Source organism: Gouania willdenowi, chromosome 6 (assembly GCF_900634775.1).
Source record: "Gouania willdenowi chromosome 6, fGouWil2.1, whole genome shotgun sequence".
Taxonomy (NCBI): domain Eukaryota; kingdom Metazoa; phylum Chordata; class Actinopteri; order Blenniiformes; family Gobiesocidae; genus Gouania; species Gouania willdenowi.
This window is the reverse complement of record NC_041049.1, coordinates 53,518,784-53,542,064: the sequence shown is the minus strand read 5'-3', so window position 1 is coordinate 53,542,064 and position 23,281 is coordinate 53,518,784. Positions and strand designations below refer to the sequence as shown.

Genomic DNA, 23,281 nt, shown 5'->3' with positions numbered 1-23,281 from the left:
TTGTTGCAACTCTCTCTTTATAAGGCTCTGATACAGATCAAAAGAATTAAGTGAAGCCACAAAATGAGGAAACTCAAGGTACAGCATTCAACTTTGTTGCTCTGTTCACACAACCTCATTGTGTCATCCTGACTTGGACTCTCATTCGATAAGGCTGGGGTGACACAGTAAGGCCATAAACTTGAGTGAAGTCTGGTTTTCCTGCATCTTCAGGCCAAATGAACTTATATTTCCTCAGCAGGGTCACCATGATGAGAAAGAGTTCCATACGAGCCAGACCTTCTCCGAGACACATGCGAGGACCTGAGATGTGGAATATAATGTCATGTTACAGTGAATGTTCATATCTGTAGTTACCATTCTGCCTATTATGAACACCCAAGCAAACTCTTACCTGCTGAGAAAGGCATGAAAGCTTCCGGTTTGACGAACTCTCCCTGCTCATTAAGGAAATTTTCAGGGTTGAAATCATGAGGAAACTTCCACTCTCCCTCCTCATTCAGAACTGAGGTCAAATTTTCAATGATCATCGTTCCCTGAGGACAAAAAGAAAGAAACATAGAATTCGCAGAGGTAATCCTTCATTGTGTTCCTACTGTTGTTTTCAAGAGATAATGCACTTTCTCCTCACTTTGGGAATTGAATAACCCATAAGCTCAGTGTCTTTTCTTGTGTTGTGGAAAAAGCTGAGAGGAAGAACGCTGGCTATCCTCTGCACCTCATGGATCATAGCCTGTGGAAAGATTAATCAGTTTGCAAGCAGATTTGAAAGTACTTTTGAAGCCTAACAACAAACATTTCAAGAAACTTATTTTTACAAACTATGTATAAGTTGTGTCTTTCCAGATTGCAACACTTATTTAACCAAAACAAGACATGTTCTTTTAGGGGGTCAGAAATTCAAAATAGCTGTAATGACCTGGACATAAGGCATGTTGTGTCTGTCCTCAAAACTTGCGGAACTCTTTCCGTCAAGCACCCTGTCAATCTCCTCCTGGCATCGTTCTAAAGAGAAAGACATCATGAAACAATATTTACAACACTTGTGACAGGGACGTTCCGATACCGATACTGTACAGACACAATACCGACAGACACAATGCTTCAATACAATGGTCAACATGGCTCAGGTTGTAGAGAGGTTGTCCTCTGTTTTGGAGGTTGGGGTCTTGTTCCCAAGGCTAAAACTTTTCACAAGTTGAAGTGTCCTTGAGCAATACACTAAACCAGTGGTCACCAACCAAACTGTGAGCTACTTCACAGTTACTGTATAGTCCGAAAGGCTACCAGTTAGAAAAGCACTTATTAAATACTAAAAATTCACAGTTTCACTTTAATTATAGGGTAAGATAATAAGGAATCCTAGCAGTACCTTAAAATGTAGGTAGCAATTGTTTCATTCATAGAAAATCATGTTCCTATTTTACTAGCCACTAACAAACAACTTTTAACTAATCGTGAAACGTAGAATTTTACAATCATGTCATATTTTACAAAAATCCACCTTGCGTTTTTGAAAATATATCATATATAACAACATAACCACTGACCATACACCAAATCTCTGCAACACTTACATTAAAAACAATTGCCCCAATGTTTTAGTGAAAATAAACATTTAAAGATAGTTAATTTAATATGAAAACCTTGTCAGCATTATTCAATTCTACAAAGCATGGCATGGCAGTCCTGTCCCCATTGGTGTGTGAATGTGAGAGTGATTGGGTGAATGAGCTGATATGTAAAGCGCTTTGAGACTGCTTCAGTGTGGTGATAAAGCGCTATATAAAATCAAGTTCATTTACCATTTACATCTGTCATCTGTATTTATCTTTGTGAGTTGAAATCATGGAAAGTAAATTAGATTTTAGATGGAGGTCCTTGGTGACTAGAGCTCCTGAGGGCACCTCACATGGTCCATGTGAGCTACTTGGAACTTTCAGGCACCATGGTGGTGACCCCTGCGCTAAATCCTGGCTTTCGGTCCCCTCAGTGTGTAAATAGGTAAATGTTGCTGATATTGTAAAGTGCTTTGGCACTACTTTGGTGCTAATGAAAGCGCTATTTATATCAAGCCCTCGTTCAAGCAGACATTTTTTGTTGCTGTTACCACTGCCAAGGAGAGGTATAGTTTTCATTGACATGTATCTGTCCATCCGTCCGTATATCTGTCTTTTAATCTGGATTTTTTTTTTTAGCAGGATATTTCAAAAAGTTCTAAAGGGATTTAAAATAAATTTGTTGAGCTGATAGACAATGACAAAATGAAGAGCGAGTTGGATTTTGGAGATGATATGGCAGGTATTGTGGATACAGTATCCAGAAGAAGTTTTGGAGCATAATGTGAATGTTTCACTGGTTCTACAGCACCACCTGCTGGTGACTTTGCCCCTCTAAACTTGGCAGAGGTTCTGAGGGTGGATTCATTAAGATCTGGAATAAAGGGTGGTAAACCAGGTGCGTCCCTAAATCCTTGTGAGGCGCTGTTTCATCATCTGCAGTGGTCAATTCACTAACATTGCGACACCAATAGCTGCACGTATAGACGTGGTCGAGACCGCCCTATTTAAATTAACATTTTGCTCGTTCAACATGGAGAGGTGAGTGCATAGAAGCACAAAATTATATTTAAAGAAGTTCAATTGGAGGTGGGTGGACTTCTCTGTCTGCTGCACAAACATTTAATAATGTTTGACAGAAATAGACAGAAACCGTCATATTGATCTGTTAATGCCATTGATCTGAGTTAATGCAGCTCCAGAGTCTGTCAATCAGTCGATCAGCACCATTCGAAGATGATCTATTGAGCATTATCCAGCAGCAGGGGCGGATCTAACGGGGTGGCATAGGGCAGCAAACGCCACCCCACAACAAAGCCTTGCCACCCCTGCTGCCACCTCTGCTACCACCCTAATTTGTACACACAGCACGGAACTATGCGGCCAACCGTAATCGGCTTCTCGACTGCGGAGTCAACATTCTAAAACACCAACAAAGAAGATGTGGAATTATCGCGAGAGCGGAACGGATGTGCGTTGTTTACATTGGCGCAAGAGAGGAAAGAGATAAAAACATAGCTGCTAACCCTTAAGCATCTACTTATCACTCCAAAAAGAAAAAAAAGTCTTTTCAAAACGGAGTAACGGCCCCGTACTCTCTCTGCCCTCCCTCCCTCTCTTCGTGACTGATGTTCCACTGCCTTCAGAAATCGGTGAGTGTTTGTGCACAGGTTTTGCTCGTTTGACTGTAATTGCCAAAGCAACGGCCCCCATTGCCTCATAAGCAACATCTGTGACAGATTTTGCTTAGCAACAGGCTTCCCCCTGTGGGAATTAGCTCAGGAGACGAACAGCTGATCGCTCCTCCCGAGGCCCCCTCTATGTTCAAATTAGACCACTGCTGATCCTGTGAGGCAGGAAGGCCAACAGGTCAAAGGGAGATGAAGAGTCCACACCGCGTGTGCTCCTTTAATAAAAACGATTAACCAGCGAGAGCTGACTCACCGTTTTATCCCCAAAACCCACATGACAGGCTGCGATCGCCGCCAAATACACTTTCACAGTGGAACAGGCTATGCGCTTGTCAATCAGGCCCTGCAGGGATGATAAGATTACTCCCCCCGGGCCCTGAAAAGGGATGTGACACCCCTGAGGGAACTAACCCTTGTAACACTGTAGGTTATTTACATAACCCGGGTTTCATGAGTAATATGAGAGAGATATCTCACTCATATTTATGACAAAGAACCCCCCACTTGCAATTACACAGAGAGCTAGTGGAAGAGGCCCGGGTGCCCTTTAAGCTGGAGATCACACACTGTGAGGGTCCCATCGCTGACAGATGGAGCCATTCAGGGGCCAAGTACACAGACCTAGCTCTGGGTGTGGGTGGAAGATCGCTTGTGACAGCAGATCCCTGCGCAACGGGAGCTGCCAAAGAGGAGCGCACAGCAGCTAGTAAATTTCTGCCAGCCAATGCATGGCTGGCCAGTGAGGGGCCACCAGGATCAGTGCATGACCCTGCTCCCTCACCATGGACAGAGTGGGGAGTATAAGGGCCAATAGGGGAAAAGCATGTGCGCGGCCAACAATGCTTCTTTATCAGTTGCCTGTTTTCTATGCGTTTGTACATGTGTCGCTGTGGCGATGGTGCTCATCCAGTGGTGCATCTATGACACACCGTTAACCATTGCGGGAGTGTCTTGTTTGTCTTTCTTCGTCCCTCTCTCAGAGGTCTTTGATGGCAAACAGATCCACCTCAGCCCGTTCATAACGGGCCCCCAACTGTTGCACTATCAGTGTGTGTAACCTCCATTCCTCGTACACAGTACTCCTGGACAGCAGGTCCGCGCCTTCATTCAGGACCCCCAGGAACGAATTTCGCTTTCAGAGAGAGGAGATGATGACCCACAGGAGCAGCCTGCGTGCCAGCAGCAGCAGCCAACGGGAGCGTATATGTCAGCTTGGTGGTTGATACTGTCCGTCCTCACCAGGACATGATGTCCCCCGAGAGACGGGAGGATTAAGTGGATCAGCGAGAGAAACACCGCTGATATTTCCAAATAATTTATGTGACAGGGTCAAAGGTCTGCATCCCAGCAGCCTCTTGCCGACCTGCCCTCACACACTCCACCCTCGCCCGTCCGGCTGGCGTTCGTGGAGATCACTTTCCTGGACGTAACGGTCCCCATGGAGACACCGTGCGTCAGGAAATCCGAGGCCCGCCAGCGGCGCAGAGCTGCACTGCGTAACCAGAACCCTCCGTGTGCCATGACACACAGGGCCGAGCCCATGAAAGGCCACCCAGAGCTGAAATTCCCTCACGTGGAGGCGGCCGAGGCGGATGACATCATCAAGCCATCAATCCGAGTAACCGGAGACATAATCTGAACTGAACAGATTTGCGCAGTTGAAACAGGCATGCCCTGAATGTCTCCACCTGCTGCGTCGATAGGTGCGCAGTGAGAGGCACTGAGCACAGAGACAGTCCAGAGAAGACAGTTTCCTGTGTAGGGGATAACATTCTCTTTTCCGCGTTTGTCACAAACCCTAGGTCGGATAGGTGACGTAGCAGCGTGTGCGCTGTGGCCTCCATTTCAGATTGTGCCAAAAACAGCTAATCGCCCAAAAAGGTGGCCAAGTGGATGTCCCGCCTCTTCAGCGGGGCTATCGCTGCCTCCGTGACTCGCACGAACACCCTCAAGCTCAGTGAGAGGTCAAAGGGGAGCACATGGTATTCATAACATGTCCCCCAGAAAGCAAATCTCAGGTACTTTCTGTGAGGGGGATATAATGGAAATACGCATCCTTCAGGTTGACTGTTACGCTCAGCCTAGGAGCCACTGAACGGCACATGAACACGTCATAATTTACCAGCCTCAAGCAGCACGCCAACACATCTTTTCCAAACTGGGCTATTTATTTGAGCCACATAAGAAAAATAATAGGTACCAAACTGGGTTACGCAAAACCCACAAATAAAAGAACATAAGTTTCCTAGCCAACTGGGCCAAACTGAAGAAAACGTATCACCACGCCGGTCTCGCTGTCAAGCTGTGAAGCTGTCAAACGGTCAGCTGTCAGCTGTCAAAGGGCAGAAGGACGTGCTGCGTGCTGGTTGGAGCGTGGGTATAGGATGACCCGCCCTCTGAACCACCTCTGGCCACACCATACGTCATCTGGGTCTTTTTGTAGCCGCCCTCCACCGAAGCTCAGCCAATCCGAAGTGGACCCGTTATTCACAGACCACGTAGGTTGGGCTGTTGCTAGAGAGACACCCCCCCCCCAGCGCACAACACAGAAACACAAGTAGCACACAAACAAAACTGACATACGACAACAGTCTTAACATTACAGACAAGAACCGACCTCCCTGACGCAATAGGCGTAAAACGGAGAGTTAAGCATCCCCCCCTTGTTAGGGGACTAGAAAATACCTTGAGTAAAAACCGCTCTGGGACAGTGAGGGTGGGACGATAGAGATCGCTCCTCTGCTCAGAAGTAGCTTCTGAAACTAATCAAATGCCAGGCGCAGATTGCACTGATATGTGCAATCACTATACTGAAATATTAGGGATTACCTTGAATGTCTGGGTAACTCATCAGGTAAAGAAATCCTGTGAGAAGTGTATTAGAGGTTGTATCAGTTCCAGCACCAAAAAGATCCAAAGCAAACCCAACGAGTTGTTCGTGTGAGAAAGAAGAGTCAGCCCCTCTCTGAAAAAATAGAGTGATACTTTTTATGCACAATAACACAAGCACAAATATTACACAAAACATTTTCTAAACTTTAGTTTATCTTTTCTGTTAGAAGTGGTAAAATTTGATTTCTGCACACCCTCCCACCTGTTCAAGTTCATCCAGATAGCAGTCCAGGAAGTCTTTTGGCTCTCCAGGTATTCTGTTCCTCATGTGTTCAGTCACGTTGTTACTTATGAAGGTCTGAAGCGTCTTTAAAATACACATGCTCACAGTCATATCTTAATCACAGCTCACCTTATTAATAGACACAATTAGGCAATGAGCTTATTCTAATCTGGAAATATCAGCATTCTGTTTTCGAGGAAAAGTCTTGATTAAAGTTTCTTGATTTGTATTTGAGTTTGTGAGACTTTGTTGATGTCGGTGTTTTTGATAATGATTTCATGTCCGAATGGATGTATGGTCAATTTTATTATTCTCTTTTTTTATTTGTCCTTTATCTAACCAGGTAAAAAGTTATTACGATCAAGATCTCATTTACAAGGTTGCATGGCCTTAAGGACTGAATTGACAAGTCGTAAAAATAATAACAACTGTAATGGGAATTGACAGGTACCAAAACAGTAAAAAATTGTTACAAAAAATTAATTTCCTTGATTAATTAGTTCATTAAAAGACACAATTAACAATGTTGAATTTTAATTTCTAATATTAATTTATTGAAATTAAAATTAAGTGTTTTAAACACAGCCAAAAATTTCGCAGGCTTACGTTTGTGTGTCCAAATATAATGTATATGTTTTGGAGAAATCACATGTATATTTTCCAGTTACAAAGGTTTCAGTGAATCCACTGTTGAAGTTTACAGGGTTTAATACCTCAAAGATTAAGAGCAAAAAACTGACACAGGCCTCTCTTAAGGGTAACACATTCTGTATTAATTTGCTTGATGATACTATATTAGTAGGCGCACGGTGGCTTAGTGGTTAGCCTCACAGCAAGAAGGTTCTGGGTTCAAGCCCTGGGGTGGACACTCCGGCTTCCTCCGACAATCCAAAAAACATGACTGTAAGGTTGATTGGAGTCTCTAAAATGCCCATAGGAGTGAATGAGAGAGTGAGTGGTTGTCTGTATTCCCGGTAACCTGAATTATTTTCATTAAATAAGCCCCTTTTCGGTGCGAACACATTTATTTAATTTGCCGGAAAAATACATATATAATTTTGTTAATAACTAAATATGTTTTCAACATGGAACCATTTTTTTTTCGATTGGTATTCAAACAAAACACATTAATATATATTTTTGTAAAGCATACATAAAATACTTTTTATGAAAACCTAAATATATTAAATAATTCTAACCTAAACTCTTTTCATACGTAATTCTTTGAACATGCCCGAACCTAAATTAAACAAGTTTGGTGAGAGCGGGTCTTGACTTTTCATTTGCCATCTTGAGCATGTGCATAGGAGCTTGCATGGGCCAGACTCACATCTAAATGGTAAGTTTTACTGTTTTGTGAATTTATTCAACTTTTTCTCACTGTAGCATTATAAACAGTCATAGCCTACACGTTGTTGTACAAGATGTAGTAATTCAGAGGTGGTAATTGCAAGTCAAGCTAATTTGTCCAGGTGTTTGGGAAGTTATCATAAGCAATTCATTGTAAGTAAAGACTGCGAGGTCAAATTTTGCTGAAGATATATTTCATATATCCCATGCGTGGACATATAGTGTTTAGCTTAAGCTGCCAACGGCTACCTTAGCAGGTGTCACTAGCCGCTTGCAGGTGGAGCAGGCGCACTGCTGTGCGGCCGAAGGCACAGCCATTTCCGCTCCCAAGCTAGAGGTAAATGATTTTCCAATTCCGAAATGATTATCATATTAATTTGTAAAGATCAATTTGTGAGTCTAAAGAACAATTTTAAAAAAAAAATCTTAATGCATTTTCCTGAGTTGTTGTGTATGTCCTGTCTTTGTACATTTCCGCTGAGTACATCTGGCTCTAGGCGCACATACAGCCGTGACTTTTTGCTCAACGTCGGCCGAACCTACTCCGAAGACCTACGAGATCACGATCCCCCATTCTCGAACCTCGCCGACAGTGGAGTCGCCACAAGTGGCACGAGAGGAAACAGAAGAGGAGGTATCCGGGCAAGGCTAGCGGATAGCCCTCACAAGCCGGCTTTTCTCACACCATCATGTTAGTCAACGTACGCTCCCTGGACAATAAGATGGACCACATCTGTGTACGCCGCTCTTCTCAGTGGACTATTAGAGAGTGCAGTGCTTTTTCGTGTTTGTATAGACATGGCTCAGCAGCAACTTTCCGGACACCGCCATTTAGCTCGAATAGTTAATAGGCTACCGAGCGGACAGAGCGAGGTAAGAGAGGAGGGAGAGCAACATGTGTTAGCTACTGCTGTGTTTGTAGCATTAGCTGCTAGTTACAGTAGACAACGGGAGACGGCCATTTCGGCCAGCAACAGCGAGAGACCAAAGTTTGAATGTGCCACCTTCGTGGCAGGATTTTGCTATCAATTATAATGACTGTGTAAGGATGTGAAATCTTTAAAAAAATAAGAATGTAAGCAGCTCAAATAAACTAAAAACTACACTTAAAGACAGTATTCACAAAAGTCTAAAGAGCTAAGCACTGGAATCTATTTTTGATACAATAAAGCAGATTCTTTCTTTGAGGAATTTTTGCTTGTTAGCACATTAATATTAAAAAAAAAAACATGTTTATTTTTCTGCATTAAATGTATTCAATCGAATCGAAATCATGACGATCACGACTTTCATGCCGATCTGTTGAAAGCTATACTGCGTGTTACACACAGACTAACACCCTACAGGCTACAGTTATTCTCTGTTGGTTAAGTCCTGCTCATGTAAATAATAGACTACATTGAGTGGCACTTATCAGTAAACTTAATATACAATAGCTCTGTAACAGTACAGTACTGTACACAAAGGCAAGGCAAGGCAACTTCATTTCTACCGTGCATTTTACACACAAGGGGAACTCAATGCACAAAGATATTGAATAAAGCTCTAGATCGGTCACAACGCTCCTTGACGTGGTGGTCATCTTGTGACAGGTGCATCCCTATATTAGCTATACCATACAGTTTATGGACCACACAGTATATGATATATATCTATTAATTTATCTGTACATTTATTCATATGTATAACAATGTATATTTCAGCTGGGGAGCTCCTCATCGCCTTCTTTGAGACCAGGGTCGAGAATTTGTGGCTGAGACCAACACTGATGTATGTACATCTCTCAACATCACTAGAGATTAAGTCACCAGTGCCTACCACCCCCAGACAAACGGGTTGGATATGAGACCCAACCAGACCCTGAAGATGGGGCAACGCAAGCTGGTCAACGAGCATCAGACAGACTGGGATAGCTGCCTAGAGGATGTGGTGTACTTCGTCCGCACCCAGAAGCAGGCCACAATGAAGTATTCCCCTTTCTTTCTAATGTTTGGTCGGCACCTGCAAGGCCCACCCGTGAGGTTAGTCAACTAATTAATTTAAATTAATTAAAGTTTTTTTTAATGTGATAATTTGACAGCATTGTTTTTTTTTCAAGATGTATGTGATAAACTCAAGTAGCATATGGCATTTTTAACCAGACATTGAACCCAATGTTTAATATGAAGCCATGTTATGAAACCATATGTTGTATATATTGTATTACATAATACATGTGTACATATACATTCTACTTATATTTGCTGATGGGCTCAGGGGATGAACCAGACGAGGGGTTGCCCACAGCTCCTGAGGTCAACCTTGATGAGATGGTTGCCCGACGACAGGAAGTCATGGCTGTGGTCAAGCAGGATGTAAGTACATTTGACAGATGTGAATTCAAATAAATGGGATGAGTCTTTACTTGTGATTGTCTGTGCTTAGTGATTCTAATTGATCACATGATGTCATATGATGTACATATTGGATTGACATGTTAGTTCGTAGTCGGCGTTCATTTATGCATGAATTTGGAGATTTACCACAAATTATCATGTGTACTTGTCTAATTGTGTTATAATTATGCTTTTTTGTATAATCCTTGTTGACATATATTTTCAGGTAAAGATGAACTCTGAGAAAGCTCAGGAGAAGCAAAAGGAGACATACAAACGATGCAAGGCGAAAGGTGTGAAGACTTTCTCCTATTCCAACGAAGACATTGTCCTGCGTAGAGTTATGAAAAATACTGGGCGTAAGGGTGGTAAACTGGAGTCTCTTTGGACTAAAGGCTTGGTTATTGCCCCCACTTGGTTAGCTGCATCACAACTGGTGTTATGCTACCATTCCCTGCCTCATCCAAGCCACGTAAAAACACTGCAATTACTGTCACTGCCGTATACCGTACAACAGCAATCGAATCATCTGCAATGGCTGGTTCCACCATGGCTGTAAGAGGGTTCCCTGAGTAGTAATCAAATCGACAAAGTTCCTATGTTGGTTTTGTGAAGAGGATGGTGGCTTAAAACACGTGTTTTAGAATGTATTCTATGCTGTTCTTTTATTGTTACATAGATTTTGTTTCGATTGCAAAAAACAAAACGTTTTATAATATATTCTATGCAGTTTTTTTTTTTAATACATGTATTGAGTTTGTATTAAAAAACTAGTTTTTTATTATAATGTGTATTCTGTTTGGATAAAAATAAAGCACATGTTGAAAAAAACATGATTACAATAAAACTCCATACAAAAATAAATAATTTATTTTCCAAAAAAACATGATTATAATTTACATTGCAGTACATAACAGTTAACCTAATGTAACTTTATTTTTTTAAATCAGTATAATCCAGCACGGGTACATCTCAGTATGTAGCGGTCACGTACTGAGATTGTAAGAGAATCTCAGCACAGAGGTAAACTCAAACCGTGACACCGGAGAGAATGCCGGTAAGAGGACGCTGGTAAGAGGACGCCGGAGCATGGATGCTGAACCTTTTTTACATGAGTGTAATGTGCCTGTGTTATCACCATGTCAGAATGGCAGAGTGGTCTAAGGTGCCTAACTCAAGGATTCTTCCTTCTGCGGGCCCATATTTTTTTTTCATTTAACATATTTAACATGACAAATTCCACCTTTAGAAATACATATACAAAAAAAGAAACATTTAGGGTATTCCCTGGGTTAGGGATAGGGTTAGGGTTTGGGCTAAAATAAAAGGGTTAGGGTTAGAGTTAAAATGAAAAGGTTAGCGGGGTAACTAAAAATAAATAAGAGCTAAAATAAAACTGCCGGAACTTTAAAGGTCCCATGTCATGCTATTTTTCACCAATCTCCATTTGTTCTAAGAACCCCAAAAATATAGTATTCGAGGTTTATTTTCCCAAACTCACCTGTTTTCCAGAGTTTTAGCCTCTGAAAAGTCACTTTTTGAGGAACTCTACACAAACAGGCCGATTTGCGGCCTGTTTATGTATATTCATGAGTGGGCGTGTCTATAGACGGGACACTGACTTCCTCCTCCCCACTCTGTGATGCAGGGCCAGAGGAAGTACTGATAGACACTGCCTTTATTCATTTTATTGGGCCTTTTTAAATAGTTTTAGTCATTTTAAGACTGTGTGTGAGGACACATTTTAGTCAGTATTTTTAGGTATTTTAAACTGTGTGTCTGGACACATTTTAACCAGTATTTATAGATATTTTAACTGTGTGTGGGGACACATGCTAATAGTTTTTTTTGTTTTTTTTCAAGATATTTTCAATTAGGATATTCTTTATATTGCTACATTCACCTGTGTAGTTTTAAATAACCCTGGGCTGATTATAAAATATTAACCATTGTTGTCTAAACTTCTTTGATCACTGACAGAGTCTCTCCCTGGTAAAACTAACACTACTTATTAATCGTAATATTAAGGTCTGTTTTGATACAGACAATATGTGTGGAAGTTGCACTGAGAAACTGTTATGTTTGCTGACAGCATCAATACTTGAAGAGATTGACCTTATGGCTTTTGAAGGCTTCTCTGAAAGGAAGAGGCAGGTTCTGAATCATGGGCAGGTGATCGTAGAGCTGTAAAGGAAATAAAACTGGTTTTGTACATTATTCCATATTTCAACATAACTTTTTTTATTGCTCAAACAGACTGACCGTAGCCCAGGCACCATAGGCGTACTTTGGTATCTCAGTAATGCATCGAATTATAACTCTGATGATATCGTTGTCGTAGTCGTAACGTGTATTAAACAGAACCTGGGATATGATGTTGGAGGCTGCGTTATAAAACAGTACTTGGGGATTTATTGTTGTGCCTGTAGAGGAAGATCAGAATAACAAACCAATGTGTTAAAAACAACAGTATCATTGACTTGATTTGAATGAACTCCAGAGTGAACTACCAATGCTGTTTTCCAGGATTTTATGGATGTATTGAATCTCTCCATGAATTCTGTCCTCCATTGACTTTTTGCCCATTCCAAAATTTCTTAAGGTTATCAGAGCAAAGCGCCGATGCTCCTTCCAGGTGGTACCATAATCTGCAAATAACACTCCTACAACATGAGAAAACAAAAGCATTAAGAAACAATCATTTGTAAATATTTGAAGATGTGGTTTAGAGTATTGCAGTAAAGTTCTAGACAAGCAGCATAGAAGACAACAAAGTGAGTGGCTGCTGATGGCACTGTATCGGACACTGTATCAAGCAGCACTGGAGTTCCCCAACTGTTCTGTCCCAATTCCTCTTCGTGCAATTCACATTAGACTTACAGTAAGTTTCAAATCTGGATCTTTCCGCCCCAAAGGTTTTTCGATGACTCCTTTGTAGTCTGATGCATCAGCAATGATGACAAGGAGGAATACAGAGAGCTGGTGGAGAACTTTGTTGTGTATAGCAATGGTAAAAATGCTAAAGGTTAACGTAAGACTATGGAGATGGTGATGGACTACAGGAGGAACCAGAGACCTGTTACCATCTGGAGATTGAGAATTTAAACATTTATCTTTGGGGTCCACATTAACAATAAACTGGACTGGATTCACAACACGAGAAAAGCCAGAGCAGCATGTTCTTCTTGAAGTTGTTTGGTGTCTGCTCAAGTCCTTCTACCAGTCTATAGTGGCCACTGCACAATTTTAGGCTGTCGTTAGCAGGTAGAAGGGCCTAAAGACCAGTGAGGTCAACAGGCTGAACAAGCTTATATGGAAATCCTGCTCTGTAGTGGGACTGGACCTGGACAGCCTAGCTGAGATCATGCAGCTCATCCTCTGCATGATGAGCTGTACCTGATGGGCAGCTCGCTTTGGCTCATCCCACCCAGGAGCAGGACTGAACCATTCAGACACGCCTTAGTACCAATGGCCATCAGACTGTACAACAGCCTGATTTTAAAACGTCCTTGTATACACTGACCTGTATATATGTAATATTTTACATTGTTTTTAATTTTGTCTTGTATTTGGAGTACAGTATTACTATTGTTTCCTGTATTTCCCCTTTGGAATCAATAAAAGTTCTTATATGTGAATAATAAAGTACAGTGTACAGTACATCAAGGAAGTTATTGATGACAATTTAGATTATTCACAGAGTAATGATTGAAGACGAAAATTACTGCTGCAATGAGATCAACAGTACCCAACAAAAATGTTTATGCTAACTAATAAAAATAAAACAGCAGTGTAGAAAGAGTATATATATATATATATATATATATATATATATATATATATATATATATATAGCGGGGCAAAAAAGTATTTAGTCAGCCACTAATTGTGCAAGTTCTCCCACTTAAAAAGATCAGAGGCCTGTAAATTTTCATCATAGGTATACCTCAACTATGAGAGACAAAATGACAAAAAAAAATCCAGAAAATCACATTGGAGGATTTTTTATGAATTTATATGCAAATTATGGCGGGAAATAAGTATTTGCTCAATAACAAAAGCTCATCTCAATACTTTGTAATGTATCCTTTGTTGGCAATGACAAAGGCCAAATGTTTTCTGTAAGTCTTCACAAGGTTTTCACACACTGTTGCTGGTATTTTGGCCCATTCCTCCATGCAGATCTCCTCTAGAGCAGTGATGTCTTTGGGCTGATGCTGGGCAACACGGACGTTCAAAGTTTTTGTATGGGGTTGAGATCTGGAGACTGGCGAGGCCACTCCTTCATTGCCCGGATGGTGTGTTTGGGATCATTGTCGTCCTCAAAGACCCAGCCACATTTCATCTTCAATACCCTTCCTGATGGAAGGAGGTTTTCACTCAAAATCTCACGATACATGGCCTCATACATTCTTTGCTTTACATGGATCAGTCAACCTGGTATCTTTGCAGAGAAACAGCCCCAAAGCATGATGTTACCACCCCCATGCTTTACAGTAGGTATGGTGTTTTTCTCCTCCAAACACGACGAGTTGAGTTTTTACCAAAAAGTTCTATTCTGGTTTCATCTGACCATATGACATTCGCCCCAATCCTCTTCTGGATCAACCAAATGCTCTCTAGCAAACTTCAGACGGGCCCGGACATGTACTGGCTTATGCAGGGGGACACGTCTGGCACTGCAGGATTTGAGTCCCTGGCATACCTGTCAAGTTTTGGATTTGAAAATAAGAGAAATTTTCTGGCACCCACTATGAGCCGTCCCAGGCGCTCAACCAAGCTCCAGTATCCCGTATATTTTAAGACAGGTGTACAAGAAATCTAAAATAGCCACTTGTCAACCACTTATTAAATACAATTATGTGATTAGAATCTGGTAGGTCGACCTTTATTAACATTGAAATGCTGTGAACATTCCTACTAGGGCTGGGTGATATGGACCAAAACTCATATCTCAATATTTCTTATATAAATCTAGATAATTTTATTTCGAATGAAGTCTGAGAAGAAGGAGAATTCTGGGTTAAATTTGCGACTCATTTATTAACAAACAGCTGCACAATATGTGCCACTTTTGGTTTTTTCTCCTGTAAGGGACAGCATGTGTATGGAAGCCCGTTTCCGCCACACAAAAAAAAAAAAAAAATAACCAAGGAAAGTCATAATTATGAGTTAGAAAGTCATAATTATGAGAAAGAAAGTCATAATTATGAGTTAGTATAGTCATAATTATGAGAAAGAAAGTCATAATTATGAGAAACAAAGTCATAACTATGAGTTAGTAAAGTCATAATTATGAGATAGAAACATTTTTGGTACATACATCTGTACCCATGGCACTGACCATTTGCTGTTCAATAAACCATGCTACTTCAGCCACATCAGTTTTATCCTTTCGACGCCAGAGCCTCTTTTTGCTTAGTATCTTTTCAAGGTTGCGTTTACTCAGCATATTTCTATTTGAATTTGGAAGCAAACAAAGTATTTCATCATTTGTAAAGCCTAAAGTCTAAAGCAGTTTTCGATAGTCTTATCAGCCATCTCTCAGTGTCAGCTCACCACATGAACAAGCTGCTGTAAATGTGTTTAAGTATCTCATAATTATGACTTTTTTTCTCATAATTATGACTTTCTCATAATTATGACTTATGACTTTGTTTCCCATAATTATGACTTTCCTTGGTGATTTTTTTTTTTTTTTTTAGTGGCGGAAACGGGCTTCCATAAATGTGTGAGTGATACATACATGTGAAGCTCTGAGTTAGACCTATTCTGAGAAGTAAAAGCAGTGACTCTTAAAACTAGTATTTTGATACAAAATAAGCTATTATATATAATAGAAAACTCGATACATCTTAAATCTCGATATATCGTCCAGCCCTAATTTCTAAATTATAAAACAGCCTAAATTAAAACATAAATGGATATATTAAGCACGTGTTTATTTAATATACTTACAGTTTATATACAAGTCAACATGTTGCATATTTACTGTTAATTTCACATTGCTTGTCTTTAAGTTAGACATTAACATTTTCTTTTCATTACATATTTTTCTTTTATTTCTCATACTCACTCATGTGGTTCTCTGGTATTCACTAATGACTTTTTTGACACATTTGTTACAGACTTTACATCCTTTAACACTTTTTTAAAGCAGTGTATATTTGTGGAGCTTGTGATTGGATGATTTTTCATGGTGACTTACGTCATTCCTTCCCCCGTGGTAGACGTTAAAATCTCAGTTATTAATCTAACAGAACGTGTAACTGTGTCCCATCCTGCTGCTCTTTAGGATGGTAAACTCTTTGTCCCAGTTTTCAAGGTATTTACACGAGTTTTTTGTTTTTTTTGCCGAAACGTCTTCATTCATCATCACTCTTCTGAGTTGTTTCCGGGTTTGTTGCCGCTGTTGACACTAATATCGCGAGAACTGTCACTCAGGCCGTTTCAGGTGGAAGTTCTCGCGAGGCTAGTGACAGCGTTCAGTTTAGTAAGGCATCTTTTAATTATTATTACAGTAAAATAAGGGATATTTACGGGAAAATACTAATACGGGACGATGGCGGAAAACAGGGGTAAAATATGGGACTTTCCCGGCCAAAACGGGATAGTTGACAGGTATGTATCCTAGCAGTGTGGTGCGTTACTGATGGTAGCCTTTGTTACTTTGGTCCCAGCTCTCTGCAGATCATTCACTAGGCCCTCCGTGTGATTCTGGGATTTTTGCTCACCGTTCTTGTGATTATTTTGACCCCATGGGGTGAGATCTTGCGTGGAGCCCCAGATCAAGGGAGATTATCAGTGGTCTTATATGTCTTTCATTTTCTAATAATTGCTCCCACAGTTGATTTCTTGATTTTCTCTGTCCTTTGACAGCTCTTTGGTCTTGGCCATTGTGGAGTTTGGAGTGTGACTGTTTGAGGTTGCGGACAGGTGTCTTTTATACTGATAACGAGTTAAAACAGGTGCCATTAATAAAGCCACAGCAACCCAATACTCCCAGTCTCATTGTGCCAAATGCTTTTGTGTGGGCTCTAACAACGACTGGGAAGAAAATGATTGTGATTGAATGTGCCATATTGAGTAGTATGGTCAACGAGGTGTAAATGGTAATTCTACAAAACATCTTTGTCATAATTTATTTTTTTAAAAAAAGGATCATTTAGCTGGACTGGGCTTTGGATAGATGCACTAAATTTCCCTTGTCCATAATTGGCAGCTCTTCTTAAGCTCCCACTATATGAATACATACTTCCGACGGGCACTGTACTCAACTTCAAAAAAACATACATTTACAGAAAAAGACAACAAAAATATGAAAATGGCTCAAAATACACAAACTAAATATTTATACAAAAAATACACAAAATTACTCCTGAATCACACTACAATAGCAACAAAAATAATAGTTATACAAAAATACACGACTCCAAAAAAACATACATTACAAACAAAATTAAAATAAAAAAACAGCAAACATTTTTGCACAAAAAGACAACAGAAAGATACACAAATACACATGACTCCAAAAAACATACGTTACAGAAAAATACACCATACAAAAAAATATAAAAGTGATTATGAAGTCATGCACATGTCCTATAGAATTAAACCAGGAAAATTGCACCCAGATTTTGCACCCGCAAATATACCCCTTATGCTCCCACATGAATACATACTTCCGACGGGCACTGTACTAGTGTATAATAATTGTTAAAAAAAAAAAAAAAGGTGACTACTTTGCGGATTTCCCCTATTGCAGGTTATTTTTAGAACGTAACCCCCACGATAAACGAGGAACTGCTGTATATACATATAAATTGGTTAAATGTTATATGTTGTAAATGTACTCAGTTTTGTTTTTTTCTTTCTTTTTGCAACCCAAAACTCCCAGTCTCAATGTGCCAAATGGTTTTGTGTGGGCTCTAACAACGACTGGGAATAAAATGCTTGTGACTGAATATGCCACATTGAGTAGTATGGTCAACCTGGTGTAAATGATGATTCTACACAACATCTTTGTCATCATTTATAAAAAAAAAAGATCATTGAGATTGATTGGGATTTGGATAGATGCACTATATCTCGCTTGACGATTTTAGTGTAGCCCTGAGAGACTGAAAACCTATTGAAAAGGGAAGGATCAAATGTAGCACAAGAAGTATTTTAAATATTTTGACTTAATTATTATGAAATGTGAAAGCTTTTAGCTCAATGTTTTCTTTTCTTGGTACCTTTTCCTTGAAAGATAGCATTAACAAAGAGGTCTTGAGGTCTTCCAGCATAATCACTACCCTTGGTAATTATAGCCTCCTTTATGGCCTTCAGTCCATTAAGGATCACTGCAGGTCTGTGACCAATGAAAATACTGTAGACGTCTCCATATTGATTTTTCAGCTGAAATACACAACAAGAAAATACAGTTGGTTAATCTTCAAAATACTGAGTAAATGGACTTGATTTATATAGCGCTTTATCACCACACTGAAGCAGTCTCAAAGCACTTTACATATCAGCTCATTCACCCAATCACTCTCACATTCACACACCAGTGGGACAGGACTGCCATGCAAGGCGCTAGTCGACCACTGGGAGCAACTTTGGGTTCAGTGTTTTGCCCAAGGACACTTCGACACATAGTCAGGTACTGGGATCAAACCCCCAACCTCTCGATCAGAAGACGACCCTCTACCACCTGAGCCACGGTCGAGTAGATAGAGTAGAGTAGTATTCTTTAATCATCCCGCAGTGGGGTAATTTACAGACATGTCAGCTCAATAAGAAGTGCAATAAAAAACAACAGAAGGCAACACACAGAAAAACCTGAAAGACACCCAAAAAATAGTGCAATGTAGATAAAATAAAATAAAATAAACAATACAATACAATAATAGAAGATATACATAAAAAGAAAAAAAATATATAAGAATAATAAAGGAAACAGTTGATTGTGGAATATATATATATATATATATATATATATATATATATATATATATATATATATATATATATATATATATATTGTGGTGGTGGACAAAGAGCAGAGGAGAGCCGTTGTGGTTGACATAGCAATACCAAGCGACTTCAACATCAGGAAAAAGGAACACGAGAAACTAGAGAAATACCAGGGGCTCAGAGAAGAGTTGGAGAAAACCTGGAGGGTGAAGGCATCAGTGGTGCCCGTGGTCATTGGGGCACTCGGGGCAGTGACCCCCAAACTGGAGGAGTGGCTCCAGCAGATCCCAGGAAATACATCAGACATCTCGGTCCAGAAAAGTGCAGTTCGAGGAACAGCAAAGATACTGCGCAGGACCCTCAAGCTCCCAGGCCTCTGGTAGAGAGCTTGGAGGAAAAAAGAGACCGCCCGCGGTGGGTGAGGAAGAGTTTTTTTTTTTTTTTTTTTTTTTCTTCTATAACAGGCAAGGCCAAGGATATATATATATATATATATACATATTTATAGACAGTACAATGCCACAGACTGTTTTATTGTACAGTTGCACAGCGTTAAGTACGAATGACCTGCGGTAGCACTCAGTCTACCACTGAAGGAGCTGCTTAGAACCTCTGCAGTCTGATGCAGGGGGTGATGGATGTAAGCATTGCTACCATCTTCTTCTCACCCACCTCCTCCAGTGAGCAGCCCAGGACATTCACTGGTCCTCCTGATCAGGTTGTTAGTCTCTTCCTGTCCCGGTCAGCGCTGCTTGCTGCCCAGCAGACCACAGCGTAGTGGATATAGAGACTACCACAAAATCATAGAATGTCCGAAGGAAGGGTCTACTGACCCCAAGCTTCCTCAGTCTCCTCAGGATGTGGAGGCGACTCTGGCCCTTCCTGTACACAGCGACGGTGTGGTGAGACCAGACCAGTTTATCGTTGACGTGAACACCCAGGTTCTTAAAGCTGTCCACCTGCTCAATATCCGAGCCCTGAATGTTCACCAGTGTGTGCGGTGGAGACTTCTCCTTCTCCGGATGACAATCTCCTTCGTCTTACTAGTGTTTAGACTGATTGTATCAGGAAGAAAAAGCTTTTTTATGACAAGCTGCACTATTTTGTGCTCACACTTCACAGACTACAACAGTAAAATTGGGTAGCATGGTGTGGAAAAGCAAACATGGATAGAAAAAAGCAGAGGGGACGAGAGACAGAAAGAACAACAGGCGAGAACAAGACAGACCAGCTGAGAGCTTCATTATTTCAAAAATATATAATAAGTCGTAAAAAGGACAACTTTAAGATAATTTTTTTTTTAAAAAAAAAAGAAAAAACATGAGAATCCAAACTAAATTTAAAAACAGTAGGCACATAAAATTTTGTTTCTATAATCGTGGAAAGCTGTGGAATAAACATTTTGAGTTCAAATACACTAGTGTTTGTTCAATGAATGTGGAGATATGAGAAATCTTGTTTTAAATCCTCAAAAACAACTTACTTATCGATCATGAAGTAGTCAAATCTCACATATGCACTCAAAGCACTGGAGCAGATTGCGAAACCATGGTTAAATATTATTATGGGATACGGTCCAAAAATTGTATTTATTTTTATATGGATTTGCACAGCTCATAGCCAGTCTTTTCCTTATCATTGGAAAGAGTCATGAACTGGTCGAGCTCTTTATTTTATTTATTCATTTTTATTTAAAAAAGTTTAGAATGTAAAAGTTTAAATAAAGCAAATTGAGGACAACATACTTTCACCTACATATCAATGACTCAGCACATTCGGCTAATCATTGCTGAAAGTCCTATTTACAAAAGCCAACTTGCATGTTGTTTGGTGTTGAGTATGCAGGAAATAAACCATCATTGATTAAAAGGTTTTTCTCACCCGCTCAAAGTCTTTCAAAGGATTGCTCAGGCTCAGATGCAGAAGGTTCCCCAGTATAGGTAGAGCAGGGGGTCCCGGCGGAAAATTATTCACTCTCTGAGGTTGAAGTTTAACAAAGAGGAAGCAAATGAAAATGCACGAAAGGGCTATTGAGATGAACATGTTGATTCCCGTGTGTGGCGATGAAGAGGTTTCCTGGTTGAGCTGATTTTAAAGGTTTTTGAGCTACAGGCCCAACCTCCTCATGTTGAACTTTTTTTTTATTTGCCAGGGCGCCAATAATTATGCCAACTCCTTTTTTAGTTTTTTCTTTCCTACGTCCTTATTTCATTGCATTCACTGCCACGATTAAATCTTTCATTGTGTTCATTTGTCTTTATATCACAGTGAAACATTTATTCAATTCAATTCAATTCAACTTTATTTGTATAGCGCAAATTACAACAATTTCATCTCAATGCTCTTATCAAAATATAAAATTGATAATAAGAAAGAAAAAAAACCCAACAAGATCCACATGAACAAGCATTTAGCGACGGTGGGAAGAAACAACTCCCTTTTAACAGGAAGAAATCTCCAGCAGAACCAGGTTCAGAGGTGGCAGCCATCTGCTGCGACTGGTTAGGGTTAGTGGACAGAAGGACGAACAGGACATGATAGAGCAATAGAACATCAGAATGTCCCAGAGTAGTTGAGCCGTGAACCACAGATCGGGAACCGTCAACTCCAGCTTCAAGAAACCTGAAATAGAAAAGAGAGAGAAGGGCGAGGAGAAGGCACAAACTGCAGAAAAACATGATACAGGAATATGATGATGTACATGATGATGTAAATGGTGTGTAAGCAGTGTGAGCAGTGTACTGGATATACAATGCAGTGCTAAAGTGGGGGATTGGCTACAACCTGGCACAACTGTGTTCCTTAAAGCAAAGTGGCTATGAGGTCTATTTTTTAGAATATACGATAGACGATCATGTAAGGGACTTTGAAAGCCCAGATCTTCTAATACAAAGGTGTTAAACATGGGGCCAAAACTAGCCCACAGGTGAATCCAATCCTGGCAATTGTAAAAATGTTTTTTTTTTAAATGACGAACTAGAAAGCACTCAGAGACCGCAGACCTTCACCACACCATAACATATTGTATTGTCAACTAAATGTTACAAAGATTGAGGAAAATGTAATTATTCATAATGTTGCCATATGAAACTCAGTGAGGTGATAAAGAAACCAACCTTCCATGTCTGGGTGAAATTTCATGAACATTGGTCAATAAAAAAAAGATATGAGTTTGTGAAATTTTGCAAACAACAATTTTGCTTAAAGCACTGGATGTTCCATCTTGCACATACGCAAGTCGAGTAATTATATCAACAAAGTCACCTGTGACCCCTGGATGACCCGGAGAGTCTATATCTACCAGTGTCATCAGGTGATCTGTTCCTTCTATCTTCTCGCGATTGCGAATAACGATAGCAGGTGGGTTGTTTGCTGTTCACAGCTTGTCGCTTGTAGCTTCGTAACCTTAATTGGGGGTTTCCACTGGATACGTCTCCGCTGCACCACGGCACCGATCCGGTTTTGCCCCGCTTTCCCCCGTCCGGTAATCTCCACCGGTTGCGTTTTGAGTGCGCAACAATAACCAGATAAACAGGTCAGTGTTCCGAACGAAGGAGAACAAGAAGGTTAGACTCTCTGCATTTGTCATAGCCACATTTTTTAGCAACAACCAACAAAGAAGAGATAAAACTGCACCAGTAAAACATGAACTAAATCAAAGTTGCTGCAGTTTACAGTGCAATTACAGTATGAGAGGAAACAATACCGTGAATGTGCTTTTGTTTTTACACATTGACGTTTTGGTGATGTAGTTACTTCAAATATATAATCTGAAGTGTTTTATTTTGAAAAGTAACCCGATATTTTATTACGGAATACGTGCTTAATTTCCTGTTTAGCTTCATTTGCTCTGTGCTGATTGATGCGTCGTGCTCCGGTGTCCACCAGAAGGGCACCGGACTACCGCAGCTGGGAAGGAGCAGACACGCAGCGCAGCAGGCCCGGTGGAAATTAACACATAGACTAAAATGGAAACCTATCAGCTCCGGTGGCGCAGCGGTGACGTAACGCAGCGGAGCCACATCCAGTGGAAATTGGGGGTAAGGTTGGCGCCTCGAGTGTTCTTGTCCGCTAGAAGCTGCTACTCGCTGTTTTCTCTTTAAGTTGGGCTGAGACACCACAGTCTGCAGCAGGTGAGTGCACCGCTTCGACTTAAGTGACCAGTTTAAGAGGGGCTGCCTGAGGTGGTGAGTACCGTTCACTTCATTGTCATCAGCATTGATCCGCCTT

The 23,281-nt window shown here is 40.5% G+C and overlaps 1 protein-coding gene across 1 annotated transcript; it reads right to left on the bottom strand.

Moving 5' to 3' along the window:
* LOC114464853 (cytochrome P450 2D3-like) lies at positions 1-21,116 on the bottom strand. The gene is made up of 11 exons (XM_028449476.1): positions 20,933-21,116; positions 18,328-18,490; positions 12,601-12,753; positions 12,353-12,513; positions 12,206-12,274; positions 6,345-6,449; positions 6,080-6,215; positions 920-1,005; positions 632-733; positions 395-536; positions 1-303 (listed from the first exon to the last, which is right to left on the bottom strand). The coding sequence occupies exons 1-11, from the start codon at positions 21,092-21,094 to the stop codon at positions 116-118; spliced, it is 1,467 nt and encodes a 488-aa protein (XP_028305277.1). The 5' UTR covers positions 21,095-21,116; the 3' UTR covers positions 1-115.
* Between the last annotated feature and the right edge of the window lie 2,165 nt (positions 21,117-23,281).

Bases quoted from the DNA above. Each gene is read 5' to 3' on its own strand.
- LOC114464853 (XM_028449476.1), bottom strand. From the start codon at position 21,094: ATGTTCATCTCAATAGCCCTTTCGTGCATTTTCATTTGCTTCCTCTTT. The intron at 12,514-12,600 runs GTAGTTCACTCT...CTTCCTCTACAG, and splicing joins AATCCTGGAAAACAGCATTG to GCACAACAATAAATCCCCAA. The intron at 6,216-6,344 runs GTGGGAGGGTGT...CTATTTTTTCAG, and splicing joins ATCTGGATGAACTTGAACAG to AGAGGGGCTGACTCTTCTTT.